This window comes from Psammomys obesus, unplaced genomic scaffold (assembly GCF_907164565.1).
Source record: "Psammomys obesus unplaced genomic scaffold, mPsaObe1.curated_primary_1811, whole genome shotgun sequence".
Lineage (NCBI taxonomy): Eukaryota > Metazoa > Chordata > Mammalia > Rodentia > Muridae > Psammomys > Psammomys obesus.
In genome coordinates, this window is record NW_026585797.1 from 19,161,715 (window position 1) to 19,175,190 (window position 13,476).

General features: G+C 42.5%; 1 protein-coding gene across 1 annotated transcript; it reads right to left on the reverse strand.

The window, feature by feature from the left end:
- Positions 1-3,430: 3,430 nt before the first annotated feature.
- Positions 3,431-4,468, reverse strand: LOC129670808 (trace amine-associated receptor 6). The gene has a single exon (XM_055599454.1). It carries the CDS (start codon positions 4,466-4,468, stop codon positions 3,431-3,433), a length of 1,038 nt encoding a protein of 345 aa, XP_055455429.1.
- Positions 4,469-13,476: the final 9,008 nt, after the last annotated feature.

A 13,476-nucleotide genomic window follows, 5' to 3' on the forward strand; every position in this document is an offset into this window, starting at 1 on the left:
CTCTCTCTCTCTCTCTCTCTCTCTCTCTCTCTCTCTCTCTCTCTCTCACACACACACACACACACACTCCCTCACCAGCCCACTGTACCTAGGAACAACTCAGATTTTGTGGGAACCATTTTGGAAACAAGAAGAATCTCAGCATGCCTGAGTCCCCAAACCAAAGGCCATATCATCGTTTTCAATGACATTGTTATTGAAATGACTGTCAAAGTGCTCAAGTCAGTTTCGGTCTTACTCTAAATCCTGAACGACGGTCCCTGTAACCTTCTGTTAGTTAAATACAGCAAGGTGGGGAAGAGGCAGCTGCGAAGGTCCACTTGGTGGCCCACTATCCCTGGCCACTAGGTGGAGCAGTCCACTTGGCTTCTGGCTGATGGACATCAGTGAAGCATGAAGGAAGAACAAGTAGTTTCCCAAAGTAAGGGGAACAAGGACTATTTCTAACAGGATCTCAAGGGTAGGCTCTTTGCCCCCCCCCCCCACCAGGGGATGAGCAGTCCTGTTAGGCCACAGAGGAGGACTTTGCAACCAGCCCTGAAGATACCTGATAAAACAGGGTCAAATGAAAGGGGAGGAGGTCCTCCCCTATCAGTGGACTTGGAAAGGGGCAGGGAGGAGACCATGGAGGGAGTGTGGGGTTGGGGAGGGAATGAGGGAGTGGGATACAGCTGGGACACAGAGTTAACAAAATGTAACTAATAAGAATAAAATTTAAAAAAAAATCTAAAGAAAAAAAGAAAGAAAAAGAAAAAAAGAAAGAAAGAAAGAAGGAGCTGTGAAATCCAAGCATACCTTAGTCACTCATGTGAGAGCAGCTGCCCTCCATCACACTCCAGCATTTCAGGGCTTCACATGAGCTGGAAATCAACATTTTAATGCTAGGCTAGGAGGTAATTGTTTTTGCGTCAGCTATGTCTAAATGTTTGCCTGGTTCTGATCATTGTATCCTAGACCTGTGATTGGTCTTAGGGCTATGGGAAAACTTCAGAATAGGACACTGCATATCATGAATACATTATGCTTTGTGTGTGTGTGTGTGTGAATACATATGTTCATTGTGAGTATAATCTAAAAATTATTGAAAAATCATTGGCAAGGTAAACTTAACATGTTCTCTTTTTTAATTTTATTTTTTTCTTATCAGTTACATTTTATTAACTCTGTATTCCAGCCATATCCCGCTCCCTCATTCCCTCCCAATCCCACCCTCCCTCCCTCATCTCTACCATGCCCCTTTCCAAGTCCACTGATAGGGGGGACCTCTTCCCCATTCATCCGATCCTGTTTTATCAGGTATCTTCAGGACTTGCTGCAAAGCCCTCCTCTGTGGCCTAACAGGACTGCTCCTCCCTTGGGGGGTGGGGAGGTCAAAGAGCCAGTCATTGTAAAATGTTCTCTTAAGTGTAGAATTTATTAATTGTATTCCTTTGTGGCATTTCTTCCCATTTGTCTTAAATTTCTTCTTGCTTTTATTTATTATTTGTTTGTCACAATTGTTCCATAGGACAGTTCATTCAAATATATCACTTACCTCAACCATGTTCACCTCCCAATACCTTCCTTTTACCTTCTTCCCATCAGTGCCCTAATCTCATTTCTATTTTTATGTCATATATAGTAAGTGTACATTATATGTGTATGTGTCTATATGACTTTCTATGTCTGTGTAAAATCTAGAATCCACAAATGAGAGAAAATATATTTGTCTTTCTGAGCTTGAGTTGTTTCACTTAACACGATGGTCTTGAGTTGTATTCATTTTTTTTTTTCTGCAGATAATCCAATGAAATTCTTCTTTATGGCTGAATAAAACTCCATTGGGCTTCTATAAAATTTTTCTTTATCCATTAAGTCTGTTGGCAGTTAAGCTGATTCCATAACTTGGTTATTGTAAACAACACTGCAATAAGTTCATCACTGTAGTATGTTGATTCAAAGTGCTTCAGTGTGCGCCCGGAAGTAGGATGGCTGGGTCACACGGAAGGCCCGCCCCCGCCCACCCCCCACCCCCCGAGAAATCCCCACACTAATTTCCATTGTGGCTAGACCAGTTAGTATTTCTGCTACACTGTGTAAAGGGTTCCCCTTAGTCCACATTCTCTCCAACAGCTGATGCTGCCAGGCCCTCTGTTTTAGTTATTCTGGGTGGGATAAGATAGAGTGAACCTCAAAGTAACTTAAGCTTGCATTTCACTGAGGGATAAGGATGTTGAAAAGTTTTCATATATTTATTAACCACTTGTACTTCACCTTTTGAGAGTAATCTGTCTTTTCTATTAGCTCATTTCTTGACTAGCTATTAGCTCATTGTTTTGTCTAGCTTTTATTATTTATGTTTTTTAAAATTTCTTTATGTAGTCCAGGTGTCAGTCCTGTGTCAGGTATATAGCAAGCAACCATTTTTTCTTGTTCTGTAGACTGCTAAATTTTTTATCTCAGAGAAAAGAAGTTGGCTTATTTGTTAAAAAAAAAAAAAAAAGTATTTGCAATGAGCAACATTGTTTCTTACCAGACTTGTGGTTTACAAAAGAGGGAATGCTATTCCTTGTTTGCATGGCATTAATCATAGATTTCACTATGTTGTAGGCACAAAGTTCATGTTTGGTTTAAAAAAAAAAGTAAACCAATGAATATTTGAATGTTTGCTATTACTTTATACTCTACATAGTTACTGAAACTCGCAAATTCTTCACAGTAATTAAACTTTATTAAAGAAAACTAGAGACCTCACTTGAAAGATAATCTCCTTAATAAACAAGTAATATTCTGTGCACCTAAACTGACCGGTGTGACCCAGGGCTCCATTTGTCACATGCAGCATTTCCAAACAAAGAAGCAGCCACATAATCGTAGGGCCTTCACTCTGGAAAGCTCAGTGGCTTCATACTCTTACTCTGGGAGAGGAAATTGCAATATAGGAGGACAGTGACAACAGCCTGATCCAGCTGGTGCCCATTTGCAAACTGTCTCCCTATACTCTAGGGTGTCTCACTTGACTGAGTTGACTAAAATTTCAACCGGGAACCGGGGGAAGCCTATTCATGCATAAAACGCAATGTTTAGCAGGCTAAGGTCCACGTAGAAGCTTTGTGAGGAGAAGAGGGGATCTGTGATGCTTTAGGAGAATATGCTAGGGAAAGGGGAAACCCAGAGGACTAAAAGAAGGAATGGATGAAGGAAATTAAGGGGTGTTGGCTTGCTCAGCTCTGATGTGGAAAACAAATAATAAGTTAGCATGTATTGGTCACATTGATTTTTCAGAGCAATGGCAGCAAGGTGCCCATCCTAGCAGTGCTGGGAAATGCTAACTCATGCTGTCTAGGATGAGCAGCCATTATCCTTCTCCATTAAGGGTCTTCTTAGACTTTTTAAAGTCTCGGTTCACCTGCAGATTAAAGGCGCCTGATGTATTCCTCTGTGCTGTCGCTTATATTTGCTCAGAGAACAAGTTCATAGTGGCTGAGCTGTTCTTGAACACCTGGCCGCTCATAATAACCCTAACAGCTTTCTTAAACCACGGATAAAACAAAGCATAGATCAAAGGATTCATGGCTGAGTTATAATAAGCACACCAAACACAAATCTCATAAATGTAGGCAGGGGTAATGAATCCCATAAAAGCATCGATTAACGAATCAATGCTGTACGGCAACCATGAGATCATGAACGCCACCACGGTGACACCCAGGGTTTTGGCTGCTTTTCTCTCTCTCCTTGCCACTCTGGCCTTGTAGCTCTCTGAGGATGATTCCAGTTTACTACCAACATTTTCTATCTTTTTAGCCTGCTGCCTAGCTACCAGGAAAATGTTGCTGTACAGAATGATCATAACAAGCGTGGGTATAAAGAAGGAAAGAAAATCTATCAGCACCCAGTTCTGATTCACAACTACCTGACACCCTCCTATGCAGTTGAGGGCACTGGATACCTCCTCCAGGCCATCATCATAGGCCCCTGTGTAGAACACAGCCCCACTGTACACCAGGGGCACAATCCAGGAGACGCCGATGCAAATTGCTGACACCGACACCGTGAATCTGGTGGGATAGACCAGAGGGTCAGTGACGGCGATGTACCTGTCAATGGAGATGAAGCACAGGTGGAAGAGAGACGAGTAACAAAAGGCCACGTCACAGCAGGTGTGGAAAGTGCAGAAGCCTCTTCCAAAGTACCAGCAGCTCTCGACGGACCTGACCATGCTGAAGGGCATCACGGAGATGCCCACCCAGAAGTCAGCGCAGGCCAAAGATGCAAGGAGGAAGTTGGTGGGAGAGTGTAGCTGTTTGAAGTGGAGGATGGCTGCCATCACCAGGAGGTTTCCAAACACGGCCAGCACAGCCCCAGAGCTGAAGACTGCATACAGGACCACCCTGGGCCCGAGAGAGTAGGGAGTTTTCACACAGGACCCATTCACGTTCTCGTAGCAGAGCTGTAGGACTGCGGGTGGAGAGGAGTTACTACCCATGCTGCTGCCGTTTGCATGGGCAGAAGGTCTGCCTTTGACTTTGGCTCTCAAGATTCAGGGATTCTAACGTTCAATACTGAAGGGAAGAAGAAGTCCGCATCAGTCCAGCAGGATGGTATTATGAGATAGTAAGTCTAATAAAAATTTTCATTTTTAATCCTGCTGTCAATTTCCAAACACTCTGAAACACAATCCAATGAATACTATATAATCCAAAATTACTGGTGATGAATTTTAATTAACAAAAGACTCTTTTTTTTTCCTTTTTTAAAGGAATGTCAAAAGTTTAATAAGACTAAGCAAAATAAACTCTATAGATCCTAAAACCACTCATCCAATCACATCCATTATTCCATTATTCTATTATTATGAAAAAAATAAAGCTTTGATGGTACGAGTATAAGTGAAAAAGGTCTTCAATGAAAAACTATTTCATCCTCATGCATTCATTGTACAGTGATGGGCTTAGTGAAGATATTTTTATAGACGTGTGTCATATGCTTTGACCATATTCTTCCTCTTCCACCAATCCTTTCTGTAGAGGAATTTTAATCCAGCAACATGGTCGCTCTGGCAAAGGATCACATCTAAAGACCTAGGTCTATGTCATCTGGCTGGAATGCAGCCGTGCCCTGGAGTACAGTATGATCTGGCTGGAATACAGACAGGCCTTTATGGCTTGTTTTCTTAATTGGTTAAATTTTCTTTGGTTCCTAAACATGCTTTTATATTTTATTTTTACCTCTTGTGTTCCTCTGGCAGTAGTTAGTTACAGTGGATGCAGCTGTAGAGTTGGTGGTTCACCTATAGCTTTACTTCCATGTGACAGGTCTTACAGGGTGCTGCCCTTCAGCTAAATAGACACCACCAATGGGAAAACCCCATGATGGAATCCCAGTAGGCAGAGGTGTGAACCAACAAGGCTATATTCAACGGTGATTATTAGGAAAGTTGGTCTACAAAAACAAGTCTCCTCTACATTAATTGCTATTAAGTGGTTTAGGCCAAATAATTATTTTTTCTTTGTTTACAGACTCGAACCTTGCTTTCCTTCTCAGTCATGACTTAGTCACCTTCCTGGAGTTTTGAAAAGATATGATGAGGCTACAGAGTTTAAAGGTCAACTTGGCTCTTTCCAGGCCATTAAGAGTCATTTGTGCATCAACCATGGCTACCAAGCAGAAAGATAACAAGCCATGGGGAAAAACTATGGAACAGCTTTTCTCAGGGACTTCTGGGAAGGTGAATTCTGCTCTCAAGTCATTGCTACCTAGGGCCTGTGTGCAAAGCCTCCCCATCCACAGGGCAGGCCTGCAGTGAGCACTCTGCTTGTTCGACATTTCCTTTGTGCTTACTGGAAATTGGCCTTTGTGTCTGTGCCCCTAAGGATATTTCTTTTTGCAAAGAACAATGCACGGGGGGGGGGGGGGGGGGAGAAACTCTTGGAAACTGGCCTTTCTGTCCATGCTCCTAAAGAGATTTCATTTTACAAAGAACAACACACAGGGAGTGAGAACTCTGAAGCACATTGTGTATTCCTAGTTTCGACCCTGGCATAGCACTTGGGATTAAGGAAAAGCATTTTTCAACCTTCCCGACCGATGAAGAGTTCAAGTCTCTGGCATGGCAGGGCTGGAGACAGGCAGGAATTTATAAGCTTGCATGGTGCCTTAGAAAGAGTGAGAGGCACCTCTCACGCATCCTACTGGGTACATAGTCACAAGTCAATAACACCAATATTCTTTTTCTTTTTATTAATTTAATCTCTTTATAGCCTGATCCCATCCCCCACCCCCTCCCCTTCCCAGTTCCAGTTCTCATGCCCCTCCCTCTACTTCCCCCTCTCCTTTTTCTCAGAGAAGGGGAGGCCCCAAGGGTCTCATCTCACCTAGGCCCCTCAAATCACAGGAAGACTAAGGGCATTCTCTCCCACTGGGACCAGACAAGGCATCCCAGCTAGCGGAAAGTGGCAGGCAGCAGAGTCAGCGACAGCCCCTACTCCCATTGTTAGGGGCCCCACATGATGACCAAGCTGCACATCTGTTACATATGTGTAGGGCGTCTAGGTCAAGCCCATGCATGCTCTTTAGTGGGTGGTTCAGTCTCTGTGAGCCCCTTTGAGCCCAGGTTAGTTGACTGTAGGTCTTCTTGTGGTGTCCTTGACCCCTTTGGCTCCCTCTGTCCTTCCTCCTACTCTTCCACAACACTCTTCAAGCTCACCCTATTGTTTGGCTGTGGGTCTCTGCATCTGTGTCTATTATCTGCTGGATGAAGCCTCTCAGAAGACAGTTTTTTCTAGGTTACTGTCTGCAAGCATAGTAGAGTGACAGCGTATCTCCCATGGGGTGGGTCTCAAGTTTGGCCAATCACTGGTTTGTTATTCCCTCAATCTCTGCTCTATCTTTACCCCTACACTTCTTGAGGGTGAGACAAATTTTGGGTTTAAGGTTTTATGGATGGTGTCCTTCTTCCTCCACTGGAAGTTCTACCTGGCTACAGGTGTTGGTAACTTCAGGCTCCTTAACCCCTGCTAGAAGTCTCAGCTAGGGTCACCCCCCCAAAAAAAAAACCTCCTGGGAGCCTCCCCTCTCCCAGAGATGACCCCCTCACAGATTTCTGTTCTTTTTCTCAGTTCTTCTCACCCCAGTGCACCCCCAATTTTCTTATTTAGGTATCTTTCAGATTTCTTCTGACATTTTCTTAGTGTCTGATTTTATAAAATGATGTCAATTACTTATGTTGCAAAATCCTATACTAAGCTTTCCCCATCTCTGTTCTGTAGAGATTTGAACCAGTTCTAAATGCTATGTAGCACCAAGTAGCAATCCTGTACACAGCCACTATTATCTACACACAATCCCCGGCTGTGAATGTCTCTAAACATTGCCATATATTCTCAGGAGGCAAACATGCCTGTTCCGCACACTGAGATCTATGTTCTAGCCAATACGAACATTTCCCTTGGCATCCTTGCCATTGGGTAAAGAAATAACTTTATGGCTCCTGCCAGCATTCTGAGATTTATTCATTCATTAATAAGTGAGTGAACATAGTAAGTGGATATCTGTAACTGGGCATAAAGTAATGAAAAAAAAATGCATGTGATCTCTATGAGCACAAGGCCTAAGGTCTTGAAGATGAAGCAACACTGAAACATACATGGAGAGCTGGCCATGTGACTACAGCCCCTGAAGGGAAACGACGATGCTCACCATAACAATCATAAAGACAGGCACACCCAGGCCCAGCAATTTTAAAATAGGGTTATGCAAAGAGCTGCTTCAGTATTTGTACAATTCTAACTAACTAACTATACATATACATATATATGTGTATATATATATTATATATATATAAATTTCTGTCATCTAAGCTCAGTAGAGGAATGCAAGCTAACTTGTACCTTCATGTTTGCTAACTCAGTAAGGAGCACTTCTCCCAGTGCTGAGGTGGGATGTAACTGGAGGCTCTTCCCAAGGCCTCTACAATTCTTCCACAACTCTTGACTCTCTAATGCTGTCCTCCAGACCATCTCTAGTAAATAGTTTAGCAATGTTAGGAGAAAGTCTCCATCCCCATGGGTTTATGACCCTAATGCCCAGGAAAGGTTTCTTAGGCAAACTTTTGGTTCTTACATCAGATAAAGTTTTTCCTCTCATTTATGTTCTTGAGCTTTAGTTGGGTCCTTCAAGACATTCTTATCATTAGGCCATCTCCCCTGTGACTGTATGTGTGAAATATTCCTCATTATGACTAAAGTAAGAAAAGGAGGTGATAATGATGGCCCATGGTCATGGCAGAGTACAGACAGAGGAGTGTTAATGAGAGGAAGTGTCTTTGTCCTGTCTCTGTGGATTAGAGGCTGGAGGTAACCAAACATCAGGAAGGTCAGAGTATTAACCTGCAAATGAAGAACACTGGGCACTGAGCACATGCAGCCAGCTTGTCTGCTGATGGTCTCAGAGGCTCCCTGAGTCAGTGCATGACTAAGTCAACTTCTCTACATCATCAGCTGGGGCTCACAAGTGTTTCTCTAAGTGTGTGTTAACGGGCTGTGGGTACTTGGAGTAGGGTAAGAAGTTATACAAAACCATCCCGCCACCCTTCCAAGAGCAGGTCAGCAAGTGTTTCCTTCTTCTGCTAGTCAGCCCTGAGGTGCCACACACACCTGTCTGGTCACTATGTGCACCAGAAGCATCAATCTTAGCATTTCGGTTACAGCTTCAGCTCACACCTACTTGAGTATGTCTACCCTCAAAAAGCCTGGTTTTAGGCAAAGAATGAAAAAAATTCTTCACATACACACAAAGAAAACATTAAAAAAAAATTCTCTTTGAGTAGCCTTGGCTGTTCTAGAACTCAGAGTTCCCTGCTCTGCCCCTGCCTCCTGGGTGCTAGGAAGGTATGCACTGCCACATCTGGCAAGAATCTCAATTGTAGTATAGTCCTAACAATGTTTCTAAGCTTGAAATGTCTGCGCTAGAAGTTGCGTTTACTACTTCCTTAATTTTGACCTATGACATACAGTTATGTGGTCATGTACTTAATATCTAACATGAGTCAACCGCCACCACCACCCTGTCCTCACCATGTCGCCCTGGGTGCCCCAGAAATCACTACGTAGACTAAGCTGGCCTCATACTCACAGAGACCTGTGTGCCTCTGCCTCCCGAGTGCTGAAATTAAGGGCATACACCACCACACCTAACAGTGGATATGTATATGTCTGTATGTTTGTGTGTGTGTATATGTATACGTTTATATTTATATGTATATATAATATATATTGTGATTGCCCTCAAATCATCAGGCTTTATGTGGAGAACAAACTCCTTCCTGACTGACATTCATTCGTGGTGATGTCTGAGAGGACTATACTCTTAATAAGGATCTCAAGCAAATAAAGGACCTGTTTAAAGTACCTGCCCCTGAGAAAAGTGATGAAAAGAGAGGGAAAAAGAAGCCAATGAATCTTTTATGGAATGTTCTGTGTTTCTATTGCTGAGCCAAATCGCAGTGGCCTCATGGCATAACATGAACGCTCCAGTAGGGTCTGCCTCAGGCACTCCACTACCTTGTTACTGGGTGGTGTGGTTATTTTTATATGAACCCTTCATATCTACTCCTCAGATCTTGTAGAATGCATCACACACAGCTGACATACTATTAAGTGGTGAAACTGGGGGAAGGGATGAGCCTGGGTGCCCCTGCTTTCTAGGAAGCATGGAACTCTCGAATCATGACTTGCTAGACAGTGGCGACTGAAGACCTCGCTTAGTCTGCTTTTCCTACTACCGTGTTCTCAATTCCATCTTTAATTTGCTCAAATTTAAATGAATAGTGGGTCAACAAAGCCATTAAATGCAGAAGCCTGAAAGAGAATGAAGCTTGAATTAATTTTATTCATATATTCTCCAGTAGAATTATAGATAGACTGATGGACAGAATGATCTCATGTACATAAGTCCATATGTTTTCTATTCATGTTTGGACTCTAAGCGAGAACAGGAAGAGGTCTGCTGCCCACCTACATCAGGGATTGATCGTGAACACACATCCTCCAGAGAAGTCACACATGAACCTCATCACAGAGCCTAAGTGTCTAAGTCTGGCACTCTGAAGGCAGATGCCATCAAGAACACTATCGGACACAGGGAAAGGATTGCTCCACTCTCAATACTCCACTTCTTTAATTTCTTCTTTCTACTGGGTGTGAATGGCACCGTATAAAGAAAGGGAGAAGGGAAGAGAGAATTAAAAATAAAACAAACGAACTGGCTTTACTTCTCCCATTGTTGGTCACTGAAGTTAGGAACCAGGGCAGAAAAATAAATAGGCAAGCCAATAAAGTTAAAATAACAATTAGAGCAGACTTTGGCATAGGCTTGTGAACCTAGAAATCGAGTTCCAGGCTAGAGGATCTTCCCACATAGCTATAAGAACAGGGGAAGGAAGATTGTCTGCAACAACCTTCCACTTAAGAACAGCTATAATGGCGAGGTCATTTTACATCTGTAATGTATCAACTTTAAACTGTCCTATAACTAGAGACGTGTTCACACTTCCTAGTCAGATAGAGGGCTGACTAGCTCTCATGACTCAGAGACCATTCTGTGTGGTTTTCCTGAATATCTGGAAAAGGTCAGGTTGCATACCAGGAAATCTCATTCAATTTTAAAAATCAAACAGTGACGTATCAGGTATTACTAAAGCCTATCTCAAATTCTACAGGTTTCATCACTCCATGATCAAAAACATACAATTTGTTGATGAAGTCATTCTTAAAGTGTAACAGTATTATTTCTGGGTCAGTATTCAGATTTGATGTTTGTATGCTAAAATACCCCTGTGGCAGGATGTAGGCAAGGGCCTACCTGAAAGGATGCTCTCCTGAGATGCCTCCCATTTCTGCATCACAAAGAAGCTTGTAGCATTCCAAGGAATCTGGGGAGTGCACCAAAGTCTTGCATGGGGACTCACAGGAGTAGAGACTGATAAAGGAAATCACTCTTGTAATTATCTGTGTAAGCATTTCAACCTTTAGCATTTGCAGTAGTGGAAATGCCACACACCATCTGCAGATCACTTAGCAAACCACTTGAGCTCACAGTTTCCCTGATATTATTTCTGAAATCCTATTGGATTGCCTCCCCCTCCTATACACGTAGGTGAGAGGAATCAAATTGATTGAAAAACCAAAGAAGGGAAGCACACAGGTTAACATGCACAGCAGGAGGCCGCCACAGGGCCAAGAGCTGTTCTTTTCTTACCCGGTTTTAAAGGAAAGATGTTAGAACATTCTGGACTTAAAGGAAAAACACATTTATTTAGCAAAAATCCATTGGCTGATTGCTATTCTCAGCACACAGTGGAAGGTCCCTGGCTGGAGCATGTGGAGAAACAAGGAAAGGACACAAATGTCTGTGGGTCACCGAGATGCAGGATGCAACACAATCCGGAGGATAAGCAGCCTGGGTCCTAAAACCTGGGCTACACCACGAGAAGGCTCAAAATCACTTTTGTCTTAAGCTTTTGTACACGGGGCCCTGGCCAAGGTGCTGCTAACACATAAGCTACTGAACGGACACGCAATTCACAAGCATGGTCGCCCTGTTCTTCCTAACAGCAAACTGGTATCCACGAAGAGCAGTTTAGGATTTGTTCTCTCAACTAATCTGAGGATGGATAAATGGAGTTGCCTGTGCTAGTCTGGTTGGAGAGAGGCTCAAAGATACTGAACGGTCAAGCTGAATAAAATGTAATAATCAAACAGGACGGGAGTCTACCATAGAGGTTCCTCTGAAAGACTCTACCTAACAGTGTATCAAAGCAGATACTAAGACTCATAACCAAACCTTGGGCAGAGTGCAGGGAATCATATGAAAGAAGGGGGAGTTAGTAAGACCTGAAGAGGACGGGAGCACCACAAGGACCAAATATATCTGGGCACAGGGGTCTTTTCTGAGACTGATTCTCCAACCAAGGACCATGCAGGGATATAACCTAGAACCCCTGCTCAGACATAGCCCATGGCAGCTCAGCATCCAAGTGGGTACCCTAGTAAGGGGAACAGGGACTGTCTCTGACATGAACTCATGGTGGGCTCTTTGACCTCTCTCTCCCTGAGAGAGAAGCAGCCTTGCTAGGCCACAGAGGAGGACATTGCAGCCAGTCCTGATGAGACCTTATAAACTAGGGTCAGATGGAAGAATGGGAGGACCTTCCCTATAAATGGAATAACACATAGTAAATATAACAAATTTCACAGAAGTAAAAAAAAAATGTAATAATCATAGTTTTTGTTTGATGTGCTGACAAAGCTTGTATTGATAAGCAAAACAGTTTATCTGACTAACAGGTTTTTCTTTAACCTTAGAGGAAAAATATCTTATACAACATAGGTATTTTTGAATTAAGAAGTATGGTTGAGAATATTGGTGGATTAAAAGCTTGTATTCCTTTAAATTAGTTACATCTTCCAATGTCTGTTTTATCTGTGAGTCTCAATTACACTATACATCACGACAATTGCTTTGTTCTACTAAAATCAAGTACATAAATACATTGTACTTCAAAGAGCTCTAAGCAAATTGGCAACAGTGTCTGGGGCTCTGCGTCCTTGGTGGGTAGAGGAACATTCAGAAGTAAGCTTCTGCCCCCCGCCTCTGAGGATCTGAACACTCATTTCAGGGTTCTAAGTACACGAATGGGTGTTATCACTTATGATGCTAGTTTTTGTTATTGTTGCAAATAACTGAGCTAACATTGTCGGTAATAAGGATATGCCTTGATTTATTTTTCATGATTGAAGTTGCAGCTGGTGAGGCACAATTCTGAACTTAGGTTTTCATCTGACACCTACGGTTTTCTTCTGCAATTAAATTCTATTAAAAAAACACACAGAGATGTGAATGAAGACATGTTATGTCCAGAAATTGAACTAAGATGAAAGGGAAAATACTATACATACACACATATATATATCTACATATATTCCATATATGGATAGAGAAAGAAAGATTGCGTGAACATGTGCACACACCATTTTTTCAAGAATATTACAAGGAAAGGTTTACTAATCTATGAAATATAGGGAACTCAGAACAAAACTAAGCAGAACAAGAGCCCAATGATAAAAAGTGAAATGTGCTGCCATCCTGCCATTCTTCGATTCTGTCCTGTTGGAACCATTACAATCAAATTTTAATGTTGTGTTTGTTAATCAGGGAACAATTGTTGCTGGATCTCCACATTTCAGTCACAGCTGAAGCTTAACTCCTCACTTTGTAGGAGTAGATCTGGACACTCAGTTGCAGGGGTGATGTTATGCTCTGAATCTCTTTGCCATCCCCAACTAGACCAAGAACCTACTCAGGAAACAAGTTGGTGGTGGAGGAATTCCCTCTCAAGATTCTGCCAGTGACGATCATTCTGATGGCTTTTCGAAACCAAGGATAAAAAAAAGCATAAATCAGAGGGTTCATGGCTGAGTTATAGTAAGCGACCCA

Bases quoted from the DNA above. Each gene is read 5' to 3' on its own strand.
- LOC129670808 (XM_055599454.1), bottom strand. From the start codon at position 4,468: ATGGGTAGTAACTCCTCTCCACCCGCAGTCCTACAGCTCTGCTACGAG.